The 22,649-nt window shown below is 44.6% G+C and overlaps 1 protein-coding gene across 1 annotated transcript in view; it reads right to left on the bottom strand.

Moving 5' to 3' along the window:
* LOC137434198 (uncharacterized) overlaps positions 1 to 22,649 on the bottom strand; it is a gene marked incomplete in the record, with an annotated part of 236,302 nt that overhangs the window by 36,229 nt on the left and 177,424 nt on the right. The window contains 1 exon segment of the mRNA XM_068126970.2: positions 1,938 to 2,057. Coding sequence (XP_067983071.2) covers positions 1,938 to 2,057 — 120 coding nt within the window.

Genomic DNA, 22,649 nt, shown 5'->3' with positions numbered 1-22,649 from the left:
CAAGAAGCAGGTGTGTCACAACAGGTCGTGTCACAACACAACAGGTGCAACAATAGGTCGCACAAGATCTGCCTGCAACCCTCTTATGGTTAAACTGCCAAAATCAAGACTCTCTGCTCACCTTCACTCCTTCATTCCTCTTTTCTCCCACCTCTGGAACAAACTCCCTCACTCTCTTCAATCCCACTCCACCCTCCAGGTCTTTAAAACAGCTGTTCACCACCATCTCTTATCTTCCCCCATCCAAAACCTTGATCTTTTCTACCCCCGCTAATTTCACCCCAATTCCACTTTTTTGAAATACCAACTTCTGTCCTGGAAGTCCTTGGTGTCCTTGTGTTTTATACTTCTCCCACCCCCCACACCCCTTTCCCATGCCTCCTCCCCCCAAGCCCTCTCCCTCCCACACATCTCCCTGCTCTCAAATGTTGTGTTTGTGTGCTTCCCCTTCTCTCCCCATCTTGTCTTCCGCTCCCTCTTTTTATATATTTTGTTTGTCTGGTTGATTTGTTTGTGAAGCAAATGTTTGCTCTTTCACGAGCCTCGATTCAGTATACAAAAAAACAACAAAAAACAACAAAAAAAAAACAGGAATGTCTTTCTGCCTATAATGCCAAGCAGGAATAAACAAAGTTTGATAGAGTAATGTTAGTCGAAGGATCATGTATAAAGTGTACAAAAGTAAGACACCTTCCTGTGGCCCAAGTTGTTATATTATAATAAATATAATTGCAAGCCTAGGGATCAGCATACATCATCGAGTATTGATCATAAATGGTGAGCTGCGCTGAGATATAAAATGCCACAAAAGGGAGGAACTAGTGTTGTGTTCCAAAATGGGAAATTATTTGAACTAGCAACGGGTGGGGCTTCAATTGGGAGGCCCAAATGAAAAGACAAAATATCTTTAAAAAAGGCTTTTTTTATTTTAAACGATTCATATAAACATCTGTTGAATCATATCACACACAAGTCATCAAAATCTAAACAGTACATGGCGCCCATTTTGAAAAAAGATTTAATTCTGCAAAACTGAAGTGGCCGCTACATGTCTTTCTCAGTCGCACGCATTTAATTAATGTGGATTTTATGAATTTGGGGAAAACATCAATGTACAGCACTGCAGTGACGTGTTATACAATGAAGTTAGACGAGCAATAAGCAAATGACAGCAACGTATTTGAGGGTTTGAGGTGTTGGGGCATGATCTTACAGCACAATAATGTTCGCCCTTCACACGTAAACCACAAACACTACTACTCAAGTGGAGTGGGCTGTAAAGTTGTAAATACTCTCCCGTACAGTGTAGACTCGTCAACTTGCGATTTGCATCTACTTGGACCACTCCGAAAATATCTGCGTGGCATTTACATTTACGAATGACGAAGACCTCAAAACAGACATCTTGAAAGGGCTGCGTACGCATCCCAAATACTTCTATACTTAGATGGCATTAGGCGCCACCACAGATTGGACACGTGTATGTGGACTAAAGGGAATACCTTGAAAAACAGATGAAGTTTCAACAACTCCCTCACACATTTTGTTTTTCTATTTTAAATAAAAGCCCAAGTTATCATTGAGGTATACTCGTACAACATCTTGTTGCTTTCATGTTTAATATGTGAGTTAAAAAAAAACATTTCTACCCTCATCTGCTTGCTATCACACGTGCAAGAGTGGCTCGGCGATTACTTGTACATTTGACTACCTCCTCATATCTACTTATGGCTTTTTGCTTTTTGTCCGACGTGTGCAACGCATATGCAGCTGCCTTCGTCTCAGTCAATTAATGATTACCTCATGGAGAATCAAATCTTCGGTTTCTATGTTATAATAGCCTAATGTAGAGCTGATGAGACGAGGATGTTATGCGGATGCAGAAATTAACATTAAACCCATGATGTCAGTTTCCTCATGCACCATGTGGTACTCACCTCTCCAGCTGAGCACGTAGTACCGGGGTCCAGGCGTGGCTTTTTCCGTGGCCCAATAGCTGCCAAAGCTGTGAGATTAGCCTCACGTTGCCTGATTTCTGCCTGCTCCTGTTGCTGCATCTGCGAATGCGTGACAAGTAAAAGGAAAGGAATAACGGTGTTTGAGCAATCGGTCACAAAATAAAAGATTGCAGAGGGGCAGATGAGCACGTGAGGTGATGAACAGAACAGTGAGTATGAAAGAAAGAAAGAAAGAAAGAAGGAATGACACTTGTGAGGATGCAGTTACAGAAGCAAAAAAATCCATTCAACATAAGAGAAGCTTGAGATGGGAATTATATATACATTAGCAAAAGTACCCATCGCCAGTGACGGGAAAAGTTTAAGTTAATCTATCAATTTAAACGATTTCATGACTTTAACAAGGTTATGTGCCGGCTTAGGAACCTGGTATTGGCTTAGCGGTTAGGGTGCCGGCTTGGGATCCTAGGATCCTGGGTTCGAATCCCGGTCGATCGCTAAATTAACACCAGGGGGGTTGACTCAGCCTGTCATCCTTCCGAGGTCGGCAAATTGAGTACCAGCTTGCTGGGATGAATGATCCCGGTGTGTACCCCGGTTTAGAATAGGTACACCGTATCCCTGCGCATCGTAAGAGGCGACCAAGGGTTGGCGTCAGGAAGGGCATCCGGCCATAAAAATATTGCCTCAAACAGGGAACCATGATTGTCATGGGGCCCGCAAGGCTAACTCCTGCTTTAGCGGGGAAAATGGCCTTAAAACGATCATTCATTCATATTCATTCAACAAGGTTAATTGTGCTGTACTCTTGTTTAAAAAGTGAAAACAAAAGTTCCACTCGCATCACAAGTAGAATGGTCTGCAGAACAGATTTGTGAGTCTTAACGGCGTTGCTCGACCCTCATTTACGCTCTTGCTCATGGAGGAGCACTTAAAACGATTGTTTTTGAGATAATAAAAAACAGGACTTGAATCCCCAAAATAAAGCTCCAGAACCTTCTACCGCATCAAATATAATTTAACAAAATGTGCAAAAACATTATATTACATTGGTGTAGCTTTTTTGTTAATAAAAAAAAAAGATCTCTTCCAAAAATGTGGTAAAATAAATAAATAGTCAAACAAAAATGCAAACCAAGTGGAATAAAACCACCGTTTAGAGGCCATTTTTCCCCGCAAAGCGGGGGTTGGCCTTTTTCGGGGACCGTGGTAGTTGTTGTTTTTTGGTCCCCTTTTTGAAGCAATGTTTTACGGCCGGATGCCCTTCCTGACGCCAACCCTTTTTGCCGCCTTCAACGACAAACAGGGAATTACCAGTGAACTGGTACTCAATTTGCCGACCTCGGAAGGATGACAGGCTGAGTCAACCCCCCTGGCGTTAATTCGGCGATCGACCGAGATTCGAACCCAGGATCCTAGGATCCTAAGCCGGCACCCTAGCCGCTAGCCCAACACCAGGGATTAAAAGTGGAATGAAGACCTAAAAGTTACAAAGAGAATTGCTGAAGAGCGTTTTGGTGAAATTCAAAAGAAAACCTTTGTGTATTAACCGCATGGTGTGTGGTAGGTGTGAAAAATGTAGCCACTGGTTTGATAATTTTTTTAATTCAAGCACCTCAGTCTTTTACATCTGCCAACCCAGATTATCCTCAAAAGGGTATTATATTTATAATGAAACATTTTCATGCCTTCCTTTCATACTTTATTGGGGAAGAGTCACTATTATTTGATTTTACAGTCTCAGGCTCATGGAGGAGCAGCAAAGGCTCATGGAGAAGCTGCAATGGCTCATGCAGGAGCAGCAATGGCTGATGGTGGAGCTGGAAAGGCTCATGCAGGAGCTGCAAAGGCTCATGGAGGAGCTGCAAAGGCTCATGGAGGAGCTGCAAATGCTCATGGAGGAGCTGCAATGACTCATGGAGGAGCTGCAATGGCTCATGGTAGAGCTGTAATGGCTCATGAAGGAACTGCAATGGCTCTTGGAGGAGCTGCAAAGGCTCATGGTGGAGCTGCAAAGGCTCATGGAGGAGCTGCAAGGGCTCATGGAGGAGCTGGAAAGGCTCATGCAGGAGCTGCAAAGGCTCATGCAGGAGCTGCAAAGGCCCATGGAGGAGCTGTAATGACTCATGGTGGAGCTGGAAAGGCTCTTGCAGGAGCTGAAAAGACTCATGCAGAAGCTGCAAAAGCTCATGGAGGAGCTGCAATAGCTCATGAGGGAGCTGCAATGGCTCATGGTGGAGCTGGAAAGGCTCATGGAGGAGCTGCAAGGGCTCATGGTGGAGCTGGAAAGGCTCATGGAGGAGCTGTAATGACTCATGGAGAAGCTGCAATGGCGCATGGAGGAGCTGTAATGGCTCATGAAGGAGCCGCAATGGCCCATGGAGGAGCTGCAAAGGTTCATGGTGGAGCTGCAATGGCTCATGGAGGAGCTGTAATGGCTCATGGAGGAGCTGCAATGGCTCATGGTGGAGCTGGAAAGGCTCATGCAGGAGCTGCAAAGGCCCATGGAGGAGCTATGATGACTCAAGGAGGAGCTGTAATGACTCGCGGAGGAGCTGTAATGACTCATGGAGAAGCTGCAACACAAATTGCATGCACACATGAACACAAATACACTGGACAATAAGGGACGTGACCGTAAAAACACAACCGCTAAGCTTGGCGGAAGTGACATAACTTCCTGGGGCATTCTGGGTACTGGCAAGGCCATCTTTATGATATTGCTTTTCTCTCTGCACTCAGCATGGCAATCAAGGAGAAACTTCCTCTTCCCCATGGATACCAACCGATGGTTGTCTGTCCTCGCTCTATCTTTTCGAAATGCTGAGCATCAAGCGAGCAAGCAACATGCACCATTATCAAAGTCTTTGGTATGACTCGGCCAAGGGTCAAACTGCTGACCTCCCAGACTCAGAGCGGATGCTCTGCCCATTACAGCACACAAAATAAATAAATCGACATTCCAACACTTATGCATAGCTATTCAGTCATCTGGATTGGGATTCAAAAGGAATATTGGGCTACATACCAAAAACAACAAAATGGTGATCTTGGTGAGCAAAATGCACCATGGTGCCAGCATGGTAACAAGTGGTAACATTGAAACTAGATTAATCACACATCACAATCAAACCAAAGGAGGAGTTGGTGTGACGCATCAAAAGATAGAAACCGACATCTGAAAATGACAACAGATTGGGGGCAAGGCTGGATTTGGAAAGAAAGGAAAGCCAAACTGACGATATACAAAGGTGATAATTAAAAAAGAAAAACATAAGAGCATGGCGGTCAAAATGTTCATTTTTCGAGAGATAAATTCATTCTTTGAAACCACCTATAGCCATACACCATCCAACTGATAAAAAAAAGAAGAAAAGCATCACTGCCTTTCATGTGAAAAGACTCGACGGATTATCTTTTGAGGAAGAGACAGCAAAGAATAGACATGTGAGGAAGAGAACGGCAGCAGGGTGACTGTAGGACAAGGAAGGGATAAGGGAAGGTATGCTGAGAAGATGAAGTATGTGGGGGTTGATGGGCGATGAAGCCATGACATTTTGTGGTCGCCAAATGGCAGGCCCGCAGGGCTCAAGTGGCCTGTTTCGTTGGATGACTCGAGCAGCCGTAGGCAAGAAACAAGAAGTGGTGATGGCAGCATGAGAGGTAACATTAAAAAAAAGCAATAATTGAGCTAAGGGTTCAGATAAGAGGAAACAAAGGGAAATGGAATGATGGAAATGCATATTTCAGAATAAGTTAGTGTTATAATGTGAAACATTAATGTTTGTCAACACTGTTATGAGAGGACGGGCCATGATCCTAAAGGGTTAGCAAAAGAGTCAATTAAAGTCATGTCAAAACAGAGCATCAGAAAATTCCAGTTGGAATAGAAAATAATTGTTTTGTAGTAGAAATGGAAATAAAATGTCTGTTATGCCTTACAGCCCATTTACATGGGAATGTCACGTTGGAAATCTGCCGCAGAGGCTCCCTGCCAGGCAGGCCACACAACTGTAACCATTACACCATCCATTACCACCAGCTCAGCACAAATGCACCCCCCAAACGCACCCCATTCCCCTCACACCATCCCCTTCATCTTTACATCTGATACTGCTCCACATAACATCTTCATTGTATTCTTTATTCCTTCACGTCTCTCATCACCCAAACATTTTCTTTCAAAAATATTATAGCCTATTGACTTTTTTTTTTGGATATAAAGGTGAGGCTTGTGATAGAGCCAGAACACAGAACAGATTAGAATGGCACTCGGTAGAGCGCCTACGACCGCCAGGCTGAACAGCTTTTGTTTTTTATCCCATTGATAGGTCGGATCTGCATCCAGATCTGAACCATAATCTAATTGCCCGTTCTTGTCACCTAACCAACTCATCCACGAAGTTTTGTCTTAATCCGTCCACAACTTTTTGATATTGTGCCTATAGAAAGTCTACACCCCCTTTGAAAAATTTCACCTTTTGTTGCCTTATGGCTTATAGCCTGGAACTAAAATGCGTTACGTCTGACAATTCCCACCTTTATTTACACATCGTAACACAATGTCCAAGTGAAAAACAAATTTTACTAATTACAGAAAATTAATAAAACAAACAAAACGAGAATATTTTGTTGGATTTTTTGTATTTTGTTTTGATTTTTTGTTGGATTAGCTCAGGTGTAACCAATCACCTTCAAAATCACACACCAAGTTCATTGGCCTCCACCTGTATTAAATTGTAGTGATTCTGATTATTTCAGAATAAAATCAGCTATTCCTGTTGGTTTCCTCTGCTGGGTAGTGCATTTCACAGCAAAGACTCAACCATGAGCACCAAGGAGCTTTCAACAAACCCCCAGGATAAAGTTGTGGAAAGGCTCAGATCAGGGGACGGGTATAAAAAATATTTAAAAAGCCTTGAATATCCCTTGGAGCACAGTCAGGGCAATCATTAAGAAGTGGAAGGTGTATGGTACCACAAAGACCCTCCCTAAATCAGGCTGCCCCTCCAAACTGGATGACCAAGCAAGGAGGAGACTGATCAGAGAGGCCACCAAAAGGCCAATGACAACTTTGAAAGAGCTACAGGCCTATATATTCGGAGCAAAGACTGGTCACTTTGAGTATGTGACAACAATATTCCAAGCACTCCACAAGTTTGGCCTGTACGCTCGGGTGGCAAGAAGGAAGCCATTACTCAAAAAAGCCCACCTTGAGTCCTGTTTGAGGTATGCAAAAAAACACTCCAGAGATTCTGAAGCCATGTAGCAAAACGTTTTGTGGTCTGACGAAACCAGGATGGAACTTTTTGGCATAAATACAAAACGTTACGTTTGGCGCAAACCCAACCCAGCACATCACTCAAAGAACACCATCCATACTGTGAAGCATGGTGGTAGCAGCATCATGTTATGGGGCTGTTTCGCTTCAGCAGGGACTATGGCACTTGTCAAGATAGAAGGGAAAATGGATGGAGCAAAATATAGAAAAATCCCAGAGGAAAACCTGCTGCCCTTTGCAAGAAAGCTGAAATTGGGACGGAAGTTCACCTTTCAGCATGATAAGGACCAGAAGCACAGCCAAAGCTGCATTGAAGTGGCTAAGGAACAAAAGGATAAATGTCCTTGAGTGATGCCTGGTGTTGGGCTACCAACCTGGTGTTGGGCTAACGGCTAGGGTGTCAGCTTAGGATCCTAGGATCCTGGGTTCGAATTCCGGTCGATCGCTGAATTAACGCCAGGGGGGTTGACTCAGCCTGTCATCCTTCCGAGGTCGGCTAATTGAGTACCAGTTCACTGGTAATTCCCTGTTTGTCATTAAAGGCGGCAAAAAGGGTTGGCGTCAGGAAGGGCATCCGGCCGTAAAACATTGTTTCAAAAAGGGGACCGAAAAACAACAACAACCACGGTTCCCGAAAAAGGCCAACCCCCGCTTGCGGGGAAAAATGGCCTCTAAAGGTGGTTATTTTTTTTTTTATAGTGATGCAGTCAGAGCCCCGACCAAAATCCAATCGAAAATCTGTGGCATGACTTGAAGATTGCTGTCCATCAACACTCCCCACGCAAAGAGTCTGAGCTTGAACAGTACAGAAGAATGGGCAAATATTGCCCAATCAAGGTGTGCAAAGTTGGTAGACTTATCCCAACAGACTCACAGCTGTAATTGCTGTCAAAGGTGCTTCCACCAAGTATTAACTCAGGGGGTGGACACTTATCCAACTAAGATATTCTAATTTTGTTTTTTCAATTAATTTTCTGAAATTTGTAGAAATTGTTTTTCACTTGGAAGTTGTCAGTTACATTGTGTAAATAAAGGTGGAAAAAGCTTGATTTAATGCAATTTAATTCAAGGCTATAAAGCAACAAAAGAAGAAAAATTTGAAAAGGGGTGTAGACTTTCTGGAGGCACTGTATCGTTTTTGGCCCCATCACTCAATGGTGAAGAATCACTTGGAAAATTAAAAAGAATTTTTCAAGGATACGGATTCAGATCTTCACCAAAATCAAACTGATTCATCCTTGTCACTCCTCCAACCTGCCCATCAAGTTTAGTCCAAATCTTTTTTGAGATATCGTGCTATATATAGGTTTTAGCCGTATCACTCATCATCATCATCATCATCATCATCATCATCATCATCATCGTCGTCGTCGTCGTCGTCGTCGTCGTCGTCGTCGTCGTTTAATGGCCGTTTCCATGCTTGCATGTGTTGGCCAGTGAAAATCATTGAAAAAGATATCTGATCCGGATCTAGATTCAAATCTTCACCAAAATTTTATCAATTCTTCCTCGTCACGCACCCAACATGTCCACCAAGTTTCGTCCAAATCCGGCCACAATTTGTTTTTGTTCTATCAATGGTGAAGAATCACTGAAACTAGAATGGCACTCTTCGACGTCGTGACGTTGACCAATATGTCTCTGCCCATATTATTACATCCTTATACATACTGTATTTGTACCAAGTTTTGTTTAAATACTTTCAGCTGTTCTCAAGTGTTACATTTTTACTTGACATGTCTTCTGACCTTTGATGCCAAAATCTAATCAGTTCAACTTTTCAGCATAATATATCCTTACCAGCGGGGTCACCCGTGGGAATCCCATGGGCATGGATGTGTGTGACATTTCGACATATTGAGTTAGATGCTGCACCTGCACATTCAGTTATATAAAATGGTTACTGGCAATTGATCACATCCACAAATGATGTAATCCACACAATTTATGTACTTTACATAACGTTAATAGGAATACATGCCCGTGTAGATGGGAAATACAGTTTGTTTGAAATAAATCACAAATATCAGAAGAAAGTTTTTAAAATTTAGAACTATTCTCACTCAGAGTTAAACATCACCGTAATATTATGCGGTTGCTTCAACGTTTTCGGTGAATTATATGTCATCATTGTGAGATTTTTTTGGAATTTTTTTTTTTGAAATGAGATTTTTATATTTAAAAAAACGGCAAAAAAGCATCAGAACAGCTGTGAAACAGCATCAAAACAGCAGTGAAAAAGCATCAAAACACTATCAAAACAGTGGAAAGCGTCAAAACAGCAGTGAAAAAGCATCAAAACAGCAGTGAAAAAGCATCAAAACAGCAGTGAAAAAGCATCAAAACAGCAGTGAAAAAGCATCAGAACAGCAGTGAAAAAACAGCAGTGAAAAAGCAGCAGTGAAAAAGCATCAAAACAGCAGTGAAAAAGCATCAAAACAGCAGTAAAAAGCATCAAAACAGCAACAATGGTCCGGTGATTTTTCAATCACCGCAACTAAATGTGTCGGAGTAATTAACTATTTTCCTTCGTGCCCTCCTTTTGTTGCCTGAATGGTGTCACTGCAGGACCTCCGGGTAAACAACATTACGGGTGAAGATTCCACTGTGGCCATCAATTTTTCCCTGTTGGCCATTACTGACTACCTTTACCTTGACATCCTCAAATCGTTTAGCACGCGACAATGCAACATATAATTGGCCATGGCTGAAGACGGGTTCTGGCAAGTAAATCCCAACTTTGTGTAATGTTCGACCTTGACTCTTGTTTATTGAGAAAGAGAATGCCACACGAACTGGAAATTGATGGCGTTTGAGTACGAATGGTAGTGTTGTATCGGAAGGTGCAATACTAATCCTGGGTATAAATGTGCGTGTTCCTTTGTGACTGCCAGAAATTATTTCTCCATCTATTATGTTTGGCAACAATCTTTTAACAACCAATCTTGCACCATTGCACAGTCCCTGTTTCGGATCAAAGTTATGGAGTAACATGATGACAGCACCATCTTTGAGACGAAGTTTGTGCAATGGCATTCCAGAAGGAGTTAATTGATTTAGGAATTCCATAGGATAATTTAGTGCCTCTTCAGGGTCATCACAGACAATGGAATCAGCGCTGAAGTACGTCTTTTCTTCCCCAGGAAATGCATCCAGTATCTCATCGTTGATCACAAATGTGGATTCATTCTTTGGACACAACACGGCTCGTTGTGCCAGCGCATCATAGTTTGAATGGATTTCGTTCAAATTACCGAAAACAGCCTCTGCTAAAGAATTGTCTGCCTGTGTACTGGTCCCTACAATGAACGGCCTGTAGGACCTCATCTACAATTTTGATTTGGTCATCATTTAGTAGTTGTCTGTTGTTTTCACCTTTTTCATGTTCATCTCCCGGCACATACTGATAATCATCGCTCGAAAGATCTTCAACAGTGTCTGGAGGTACTGGTAACTGAAATGCTTCCAAGGTCTGTCCATGTCTCAGGAGGAAGGACTGTATTTCTCGCAATGCCATGAAAATACCCTGTTCCAAGATATGGCCGCTGTGCACAAAATCTTCGCAAAGGTCGTTTTTATATTTTTCCCACAGTGCCGACGTGTCTGTTGGTGTGCAGAATATGCATAGGGTTGCAAAAAGAGATCTCAATTGTTGTGGCATGGCAAAGATAACTCCACCAGCTAAGGACCTGTCCCATTCTGTATCATCTTCTGTTAAATGTAATTTCCTGGCTGCATCCTTGTATGTTTCACAAACTGCTCCATCTACGGTTCTGAGATCTTCAAATGATGTTTTACCAGGGCAGTGCAGCAGGAGTACACGAAGATGAAAGCGCTCAATGTCCATAGGGCTTGCCGAAACCATGCATCCGATAACCTTGTTGCCGCCCCGGCGTCGAAGTTTCCATGTCTTTCGTCCATCTTCAAATACGTAATATTTTGGAATGTCATGGTACAGATAACTTCGTGCCTCAGGGTCTCTCTGGTTTAACTGAAACCAAGCTGTAAGTGTTGTACCCCTATGTCGTACAATGGCTTCTTCCTCGTTACCATCCCTGAACACAACAGTCTGCAATTCAGGTAAGTGTACCGCAAGTCTGGTGATGGAATGGGACTGTTTGTGCATTTCAAATTCCATCAATCTCCATGCTGCCTCTGGGGCACTGACATATCTGCAGTCCAAATAGGTCTTTATTTCGTCCACCTCCACTCTCCCGCGCTCTCGAATTTCGATGCTGGCACAGTCATGTCCCTTGTACACATATTTAAATAAGTACTTTATACTCTTTATCCTTGCGCAAACCTCAATGTTGATGTGTGCTCTGTACTTCTTCAGTAAATAAGCATTGAATGGGACCACATATTGGCAATCAACATCGGTTCCATGAACGGTTATGGTGGGTCCATTTGGGGGACGCTTGTAAAGGGCATAGCCATCTATGCTCGCAAGTGTCTCTGCAGCATACGCTTTTGGAAAGCCTTTACTGCACACTCCATCTTTCACACAAATCGAATGGCGATTTAAAGTGCCACACGGACCATGTATCATGTGAGACTTCACCAAGGAATGGATCTCTGGTGACTCATTTGAATTAGGAATTTGTGCGGAAGCAATTCTGTCAATGTCTTCAGCGGTACAAATTTTATCTTCTTGGCACAGCATGAGTAATATGTGGGCATGCGGTAGGCCACGCTTCTGATACTCGACGACGTAGAGAAATGCACGTACTTTGCCCAACACGTGCTTCTTCGTTATATCGTCGATTAAGTCTTTTAATTTCAGATGAAACACGCGTGCCACTAAATCTGGTCTGCCTTCAGCTCGTTGGTGTTGTCCGATGTTTTCTTGTATCTCTGTCCATTTTGGATTACACGTGAACGTGATGAAAAGATCTGGTTTTCCGAATTTGCGAACAATGGCCATAGCATCTTGGTAGTTCTGCTGCATAGCTCTTGGACTCCCTGCAAAACTCGACGGCAAAATGACGATACGACCGACAGGACGTTGGTTATCAGCAGCAACGTTCTGGACGTGGTCCAGTAGTCCTCTGTATTCCTTGGCTCTAAGGGTTTCCTGATTTTGTTTGAAGTATTGCAGTCGATTTGCTTCTGCCTTGCAATATCCATCGACAACATACTGCTGGAACAATTTCCCCGAAGAATGGATAGTGCTGAATTCATTTCGAATAGCCAGTCGGTAGGCATAGAATTCACGATGAGTTACCTTGTTTCGAACCGCAGTCTGTCGCTGGTGAGGCATGTTTATCATCCATCCAGGCTCGCCATGTGGAAAGAGAATGGGATATGTCATGGGATCAATGTGAGAGGAAAGTGGAGAGAGATTGTGTAAGCCCTGGTCATGCAAATGAACCTGGAAATCCCTGTTTGCAGGTGGTTCACCATCTTGTCCACTAACGAAGACAGCAGCAATTTCATCAGCAGTTGGTATGTTGTAACGTCTTTTGTCATCTGCACACAGTCGACGAAAATGCATTTCCAAGGTCGAAGGGAGGCGATCTTCAAGGACAGCTTTCCTGATTTCTTCCTGTTCACGCTCGAACATAGTCTTGTAACATGTGACATAAGGATTAACGTCAGATAGTATGTTGTGCAGTTCTGCCATCAATTCTTGCAAACATCTGTGATTCTCAGGTCGATTCATACGTTCCTTTGTAGCTTGAGCTGTATCCAAAATAAATAATTGTGCAAATTGTGCTTGTTCATGTACATGTGATGGATGTAATGGACCACAGCGATGGTAAATTTGACCGTGGATTTTGAAACAGTACGGTCCATTTCCTGGAGGAGATGAGATCTGAGCACCCATTGATGCAAAAGCTAATGCCGAATTGTAATTCCGGATATTGTCTCGGAGGTTGCGACATTTTCCATCGTCGCCCTGATAAAGTTGTTGCAGTCGAGCAGGTACGGCAAATAGTGGAGGCAATTTAACTTTTCCCTTGGAACAACACAGTGTAAATCCATCCCCTTGTCCTGTTGATTCATTTGTGAAATGGTGTGCAGAACAGTACACACATGGTGACGTCATTGGACCGCAATTATGCTCTTGAACAATATTATCGGATACTTTGGCCGGATTCATTATGGCTGCAGTTGTATATGTTTGCTGAGCACTCCAACGTCTTTGTTGCTCAGCATGCCGTGCGAGTCTGTGTTGGCGTTCATCGACGGTCTCGTTCTCGCACCTCATCGTTGTTGCAGCAGCATCCTGTGCGAGTCTGTGTTCACGTTCGTCGAGGGTCTCGTTCTCCCTCCTCATCGTTGTTGCAGCAGCATCCTGTGCGAGTCTGTGTTCACGTTCGTCGAGGGTCTCGTTCTCCCTCCTCATTGTTGTTGCAGCAGCATCCTGTGCGAGTCTGTGTTCACGTTCGTCGAGGGTCTCGTTCTCCCTCATTGTTGTTGCAGCAGCATCCTGTGTGAGTCTGTGTTCACGTTCCTCGACTGTCTCGTTCTCCCTCCTCATCGTTGTTGCAGCAGCATCCTGTGCGAGTCTGTGTTCACGTTCCTCAACTGTCTCGTTCTCCTGTCTCATTCGTTTTCTTGCTGCAACCTGTTCAAGTCTGCATTGACGTTCGTTGACGGACTCGTTCTCCTGTCTCATTCGTTTTCTTGCTGCATCCTGTTCAAGTCTGCATTGACGTTCAACGACGGACTCGTTCGCCCTTCTCATTCGTTTTCTTGCTGCATCCTGTTCAAGTCTGCGTTCTTCATCGACTGTGTCATTCATTTTGGAAATGGAAGTTTCCACGCAACGCATGAATTGTCACGAGTCAAGAGGAAGTGTCTCGAAAGTGTATCAAGTGTATCAAGAGGACGTGTATCATCAAATGACAAATAAATTACATTGTGAAAATTAATCATTTCAAATAAACCTATTTAAAGTGTATGCACAAATAACTAATAAATAAAAAAACGAAGAAATATCTCTCGGTAATTTCCTGAACCATATTTTACTTCCAGATAATAATGTTGAATGAAATAAAAACGAAGAAATATATGTCGTTTTGTGACGACTGTCATCAAAAGTAAACGGTGAATTCACTCGGTTTATTCGGTTCACTCGGTTTAAAGAAAAAGCGATAATGTCGAAATGTTGCCGTCTGTGTCATGTTGGGCGGTGTATGATACTTGTTGGCTGTTGGGCGGTGATATATTTCCTGAACCATATTTTACTTCCGGCTAATAATGTTGAATGAAATAAAAATGAAGAAATATATGTCGTTTTGTGACGACTGTCATCAAGAGTAAACGGTGAATTCACTCGGTTTATTCGGTTCGGCTCGGTTCACTCGGTTTAAAGAAAAAGCGATAATGTCGAAATGTTGCCGTCTGTGTCATGTTGGGCGGTGTATGATACTTGTTGGCTGTTGGGCGGTGATATGGTGTATTTAAAAAAATATATATCTGCGTTTTCCCGCGTTGACACCGAGTCTAAAACCATGAATAAAAATGAAATCAGATGGTGAGTTAGATTGGAGATAAAGGCGTGAGAGAGACTCAATGGCCTTGAAGTTACAGGCCTTTGAGAATTCATTTAGTTCTATAAACGGTAACTTTCATCGGATTTTCTTCCCGTTTTTTTTCAACCGAGTCTAAAACTATGTTAGCGACTGTGAAAAATGAAATGATATATCGATATTTCTTCATCGACTGTGTCATTCATTTTGGAAATGGAAGTTTCCACGCAACGCATGAATTGTCACGAGTCAAGAGGAAGTGTCTCGAAAGTGTATCAAGTGTATCAAGTGTATCAAGAGGAAGTGTATCATCAAATGACAAATAAATTACATTGTGAAAATTAAACATTTCAAATAAACCTATTTAAAGTGTATGCGCAAATAACTAATACATAAAAAAACGAAGAAATATCTCTCGGTAATTTCCTGAACCATATTTTACTTCCGGCTAATAATGTTGAATGAAATAAAAACGAAGAAATATATGTCGTTTTGTGACGACTGTCATCAAAAGTAAACGGTGAATTCACTCGGTTTATTCGGTTCGGCTCGGTTCACTCGGTTTAAAGAAAAAGCGATAATGTCGAAATGTTGCCGTCTGTGTCATGTTGGGCGGTGTATGATACTTGTTGGCTGTTGGGCGGTGATATGGTGTATTTTAAAAAATATATCTCTGCGTTTTCCCCACCGAGTCTAAAACCATGAATAAAAATGAAATCAGATGGTGAGTTAGATTGGAGATAAAGGCGTGAGAGAGACTCAATGGCCTTGAAGTTACAGGCCTTTGAGAATTCATTTCGTTCTATAAACGGCAACTTTCATCGGATTGTCTTCCCGTTTTTTTTCAACCGAGTCTAAAACTATGTTAGCGACTGTGAAAAATGAAATGATATATCGAATTTTTAATATGTATCGACACGTTGCCATCGGTGTCATGTTGGGCGGTGTATGATACACCATGACGCGATTTTTAAAAATATATCTCTGCATTTTCCCACGTGTGTGGAATGTTCTCAATTATTGCTGACACCGAGTCTAAAACCATCGATAAAAATGAAATCAGATGGTGAGTTACAACAACAACAACATGCATTTTAAAGGCCATTTTCCCTGCTAGAGCGGGGGTTAGCCTTGCGGTACCCATGACAATCTTCTCCATTTTGCCCTATTTTCTGCATCTCTCCTTGTTAACCCCCTTGCCTGCATTTCTTCTTCCACCATCTTTAGCCAAGTTTTTCTCGGTCTTCCCCGTCCTCTACTTCCTTCTACATTAACTTCCATCACTCTTCTCAACCAGTCACTTTCATCCTTCCTCAATACATGACCAAACCATCTCAACCTGTTCCTCTTCACAGCATCAATCACAGGCAATATTCCCATCATCTTTCGCAATTCATCATTTGTCTTCCTCTCTCTCAACGATACTCCGCACATCCGTCGAACCACTCGCATTTCCACCCTCTCCAACCCTCGTTGCCGCTCTACGTTCACCACCCATGTCTCGCTCCCATAAATCACAACACTTCTCACACATGCAGCACACACCCCCCCTTCAGCCTCAACGACACTCCCCTCATCATCAGCACGCCACTCAACTCCCGAAACTTCCTCCATACACATCCCACCCGAGCAACCGCTGCCGAGCCCGATCCACCCTCTCCATTCAGCATGCCTCCGAGGCAGCAAAATGTTTTCACACCTTCCAGCTTCATGCCGTCTCCAAGATCCAACTCAACATTTCCTCCATCTGCAGCTCCCTCTGTGCACACCCGACATTTGAATGTAGCTGCCACACTGGTTAATGACCCTCTCAGCCACTACACCTTTGATGAACCCACTCAGCGCACATTGTACACTGAATGGAGTTCACTCTGACACCCCCCCTACACACAGCACAGGGCCACCTCCCAGTTCCCTCCATCCCACCACAAGCCATCACCTTCGTCCCTCCGACATTCACCCTCAGACCTTTCGTCTCCATACATTCCCTCCACGTGTTCATCTTTTCCTTCAGTCCATCCATACCTTCCGCAATCAACACCAGATCATCTGCATACAACAACTCCCACGGCAAACCCTCCCCCACGTTCTGAGCCAGCACCTCCACCACAGCCACAAATAGTAGTGGACCTAGTACCGACCCCTGATGCACTCCCACCCCCACCCCACCACCGCTGCTCCCGTCCTTCGTCCCCACAGCTGTGCGCGCTCTCCCGTACACCGCCACCACCACTCCGACCAACCATTCCTCCACTCCCAACCCCCTCAATGCCCATGTCAATACTCTGCGTGGAACCCGATCGAATGCCCTCTCCAGATCAACAAACCCAAGAAACAACTTCTTCCTCTTCTCCATGCACTTCCCCCGCAACTGCCTCACAATGAAAAGCGCGCCTGTCGTTCCTCCTCCTGGCACAAATCAAAACTGCATTTCATCGATCCCCACCCTCCTCCCCATCCTCCTCCCCAACACCCCCTCCAATACCCTCACTCCATGCTCCAACAACTTTATCGCTCGGTACGAGCCACACTCCAGAGGGTCACCTTTCCCCTTGTATAGAGGGACGAGGGTACTCAGTTCCCAATCCACTGGAATGCGGCCTTCTTTCACCACCAGATTACAGATCTCTGTCATTCTCTTCACACCCCAACCTCCTGCCGCCCCCAACACATCCCCCACAACCCCCGTCGGCCCTCCCGCTTTTCTACCCCCCACCGCCTTTATCGCTTCCTCAACTTCCCCCTCAGTCATCTTCTCTGCCGGTCCCAAAACTGGGTTACTCTCTATGTTGCCATCCCATTCATTCTCTGTATTCAACAGCATTTCCATATATCTTTTCGGAATGATGGTGAGTTAGATTGGAGATAAAGGCGTGAGAGAGACTCAATGGCCTTGAAGTTACAGGCGTTTGAGAATTCATTTCGTTCTATAAACGGCAATTTTCATCGGATTTTCTTCCCGTTTTTTTTCAACCGAGTCTAAAACTATGTTAGCGACTGTGAAAAATGAAATGATATATCGAATTTGATTTGAAATAAAACTGGGAGAGAGAGCAAGACACCACGGGCCTACAAAACAGGCCTCAAAGCTATGCGAGTTAATAAAATGGTGGATATTTGTTTATAATTATATGAAGCCTCTCCCAGAATGGGTGGAGCTATGGGTGGAGCTACTCTGCAAACCGAGTAAGCCACTCCCCGGACAGACGCCCAACAGACAGACAGACAGACAGAATCATCTACGGCTATTATAATATAGATACCAAGTTTGGTCAAAATCCCATCACTGGTTCAAAAATTAGCACAATAATAGAATTTTAACCTAATTTGACATCTGACCTTTGACCTCTTGATCGCATAATGTAAATCATTTGTCTTTACATCATTATACATAATTGTTCCAAGTTTGACTTCGATACCTTCAGCTGTTCCTAAGTTAACTCAATAACAAAAACTTATCACAGACTCTGACCTTTGAACTCTTGATGCTGAAATCGAATCAGTTCATCTTTGCATAATAATATATACTATTACGTTTTTGGGGTTAGAGATGAATCTCAGAGGAAAGGCAGGATTGTGAAAATTAACATGGACCGTTTGACGCGAAGAAGAGGAACCTCGATGTAACTATGTAGGAAATCTGTACAGAATAAGATCGTATATGTGTCTCCATACAAGAGGTGGGGCGATGCTAATTAGGTAGGGCTTAAGGATAATCCCCAGTCTGTAAATGCCCCTGTGATTTTCCCTTCTGTTTTATTTCAACAAAAAGGCCGCCATTACAAACTACATGAACGGCCATAAAAAGTAAAAAGCTCCAGTCATCCACAACACTGTCATGCCGACAGAGACCCCAACATTTGCCAATCGGCCAGTAAACCCCGCCCCTCGTACATTCTCGATGTGCATCAAGAAGGCCGTGAGGATCCGCCCTAAAGGGGAGGATTGTTCGGGGGGATGGACTGATGTGATGGGGTGCGGGGATTGGTCGCATTGTTAGTCTCTGGTACTGGCTGCGTTGTGGACGGTCGCATTTTGGCTCTCTTGTTCTGGTGCTGGGGGTGATTGGTCGCATATTCTCTCATTCATATATTTTCATTTTGATTTTGTTTTTCTCCTTTCTCCTTTTTTTTTTTTTTTTTTTTTCTCTTTCTTTCTTTCTTTATTTCTTTCTTTCTTTCTTTCTTTCTTTCTTTCTCTCTCTCTCTCTCTCTCTCTCTCAAGCGGTCGCATTTCATCTCTCTGTCCTGGGCTTGGTGGCGAGCGGTCGCATTTCATCTCTCTCTCATTCTGGTGCTGGGTACAGGCGGTCACATTTTGGTTCCCTCTCGCTTCTTTTGTTCTGGATTGGAAAGAGACGGTTGTGTTTCGTGTCGTGTGCGCCTGAGAGAAACATCGGAGCCTTGTGGAGCGTGGAACGACTGGAGGAGAGGGGACGTTTTGCCACCGCTTCACGGCTCAGTGTGCCGTGTAGCGACCCTGCGCCATCTTGTGCATGTCCCACGCGGTGGTTCGATGCGACCCCACCAGGTGCTCATCGAGAGCCAAAGACAAAGGGGGATTTTCTTTTTATTTGCTTAATCATTCCCATGTCTGTTTTGTGTGTCTGAGTGGAGACGTCTCAAATTAGGAATTATAGGGATTTTTTACCTCAACATTTATTTTGCCATATTATCATTTCACGTTTATTTTAATAAATTCATTATTTGTTGCATCTTACTTTTGCGTGTCGTGTCCGTTTACTCATTTGTTGGTTCAAGGAATAAAACCCCGTGGCGGCCGTCGGATCAGATAAGGCTTCGGGCTTTTTTTTTCTTCATTTTTTTTCTTTTTTTTTTGTATACAAGACCGAGGCTCGTGTAAGAGCTAACATTAACTCTTTCCCGTGCGCGTGAAAAGCTAATCCCGCCAAGTTCGGGTATTTGCCTCAGAGTTAAAGCAACGTTCGGCTTTCTGTCCAAGGTTCGTCTTCATCGGCCACGGACTTCACAAGTGGTGTCAGGAGTGGGACACAAACTTTGGGAGACACTCGGTTCTAAATTGGATTATGCCAGGCATCTGGGCAGCTGCGCTGGCGAGTTTGGACCTGGGGTCCTACCGTGAGTGTCGTGGTTCGACTCATGCCCCACTGGGAGTCTGGTCCCTGGTCCATTGGGGCACCGCCCGAGCGAGTGTCTCGGGCCGGCAGGGTTGCCAGACCCTGGAGGGGTTGAGACCACTGGGGGCATGGTACATCATGAGGACCACGAGGGGGAGGTGTTGCAGGTCGCGATTTGGTGGTGGCACCACGGACGGCCAATAAGGGCCTGATGTGGTGACCGCCCGGGGCATGCAGCCTGGCAGCCTCTCCCTGAGACTCTGGGACAGCCAGCATGTAGTGACGGGCCATGCTGTGCTGGTCTATGGACGCGGGTCAAACCGCATGGACAGGGATGATCATAGCACACTGGACAACCACTGGAGCATCTGTGGAACGTGATGGTGTAAGCATGATCTTCCACAGATATTCCGCTGTGATGTGTGGACTCTCGGCTTGAGAAGAGAGCCCTGGGATAAATTGGGAAACTAGAACGAGCCGAGCATACGGGGCCATGCTCGGCTGGCAAATGTGCAGTGCATTCAGAAAGTATTCAGACCCCTCCACTTTTTTTTTTTTTTTTTTGTATACAAGATCGAGGCTCGTGAAAGAGCGAACATTTATCACACAGAAAGACAAACCGACAAACCGACACATAACCGACAAACCGACACATAAAACAAATAACATCGGGAGCGGTAGACAAGATGGGGAGAGAGGGGGAAGGACACAAACACAACATTTGAGAGCAGGAACCGAGAGACATGGAGACATCGAGAGATCTGTGGGAGGGAGAGGGCTTTGGGGGGGAGGCATGGGAAAGGGGGTGGGAGAGGCATAAAACATATGGACACTGCCAGGACTACCAGGAAAGAAGTTGGAATTACAAACAAGGTAGATCTGGGGTGAATTAGTGGGGGTAGAAAAGATCAAGGTTTTGGATGGGGGAAGATAAGAGATGGTGGTGAACAGCTGTTTTAAAGACCTGGAGGGAGGAGTGGGATTGAAGGGAGTGTGGGAGTTTGTTCCAGAGGCGGGAGAAAAGAGGAATGAAGGAGTGAAGGTGAGCAGAGAGCCGAGATTTCGGCAGTTTAACCATCAGAGGCTTGCTGGCAGATCTTGTGCGACCCTGTAGGAATATTTGGGGGACAGAGCACAGAGAGAGCTGGGGGAGCAAGGCCGGAGAGGAGTCAGTAGAAGACAGAAAGACCACCTACCTGCCTGCGGTGAGTGAGTGAAAGGCCCTCAGAGATAGCTTCATCGCGGGAGATTCCAATGATTCTGAAAGCTTTGGTTTCAACAGCGTGAAGCCGAGCTAGGTGTGAGGCAGGAGCACCAGCCCATAGGGGAGAACAGTATTCCATTGAGCTGCGGATGAAAGCCTTGTATGTGGTGAGGAGCTCAGGTGTGCCTAGGAAGGACTTTGCACGACGGAGGATGCCCAGTCGGCGACTGGCTTTGCAGGCCAGCTTGGAAATGTAGTTTTCCCAAGAAAGATCATGGCAGATAGTGAGACCCAAAAGCTGGAGCGACAGAACTTCTTGGAGAGGATTGTTGAGAAAGTAGATGGGAGGGTTGTCCAGTTGATCTTTTCGGAGAGACATAGTAAGAGTGTGAGATTTGTCAGGATTGAAAGACATGTTCCACTTGTTTGACCAGTCTGTGATTTTGTCCAGGTCTTCAGAGAGTGAGGAGGCTGCAGACTGCCGATCTGAGGGAAGAGGAATGGAGCGGCAGAGAGTGGAGTCATCAGCAAAGAGATAGAGAGGAATTCCAGAGAGTCGGAGAGATCATTGATAAAGACCAGAAAAAGCACAGGGCCCAGCACACTGCCTTGGGGAACTCCAGCCTGAACAGGAAGGGGAGATGAGAGAAATCCATTCAGGGCCACACGTTGACTACGACCAGAGAGGAAGTCCGCAAGCCATGCATGGAGATTTCCATGGATACCATAGGAGTAGAGTTTGGTGAGCAGAGCTGGGTGCCAGACCGTATCGAAGGCACGTAATATGTCAAGGGAGACAGCTCTGATTTCCTGTTTGGCATTGAGGACCTCCATCCATTGTTGAGACAGGAGAAGCAGCATGTCCAGAGTAGAGTGACCTGGTCTGAATCCAAATTGATGATCAGAGATCAAGCCATTGGAGAAGAGGAAAGATTTCATATCCGAAGCAATGATGGATTCCATGACTTTGCTGATAATTGGGAGCAGGCTGATTGGTCTGTAGTTAAAAGGATCTGTTTTTGCACCTTTTTTGTGTAAAGCGGTAATGTTTGCTGATTTCCAGGATGCTGGCAGATGACCTTGAGCAAAAGATAGGGTGAAATGAACAGAGAGAGGGTGAGATAGAGCGGCAGAGCAGGATTTTAGGACCCGTGGGCTGATGCCGTCTGGTCCAGTTGCAGAATCAGAGTCGAGGTTAGACAAAAACTCCTCCACCTTGTCAGGAGAGAAGGACACAGAGTCCAGGAGCAGTTGGGTTCGACTGGGAAAGGTGGGAACAGAGAGAGATGGGTTTGGGACTAAAGATTTTGAGGCAAACACAGAGTTGAGGCATTCGGCTTTGTCACGTGCGATGTCAACTGTGTGGCCATTTGAGGTAAGGGAGGGGATGGAGGGGGAACACCAGAAACGGATTTGACCAGACGCCACCAGGATTTGGAGGAAGGAGACAGGTTTGAGAGTTCGTTCTTGAGTGAGGAGAGATAGTGCTTCCTGGCACTCCTGAGGGTAGACACACACTTGTTCCGAGTTTGGTGGAAGGAACTGAGATTGCCTTCAGTTGGATTAGCCTTCCAAGAGGCAAAGGCAAGTTGTTTCAGGGCAACTGCCTCACCACAAGATTCGGTGTACC

This window comes from Myxine glutinosa, chromosome 10 (genome assembly GCF_964187855.1).
Source record: "Myxine glutinosa chromosome 10, kmMyxGlut1.1, whole genome shotgun sequence".
NCBI classification, from domain to species: Eukaryota; Metazoa; Chordata; class Myxini; order Myxiniformes; family Myxinidae; genus Myxine; species Myxine glutinosa.
Note: the sequence above shows the minus strand (reverse complement) of the source record. Positions and strands in the feature narration are given on the sequence as shown.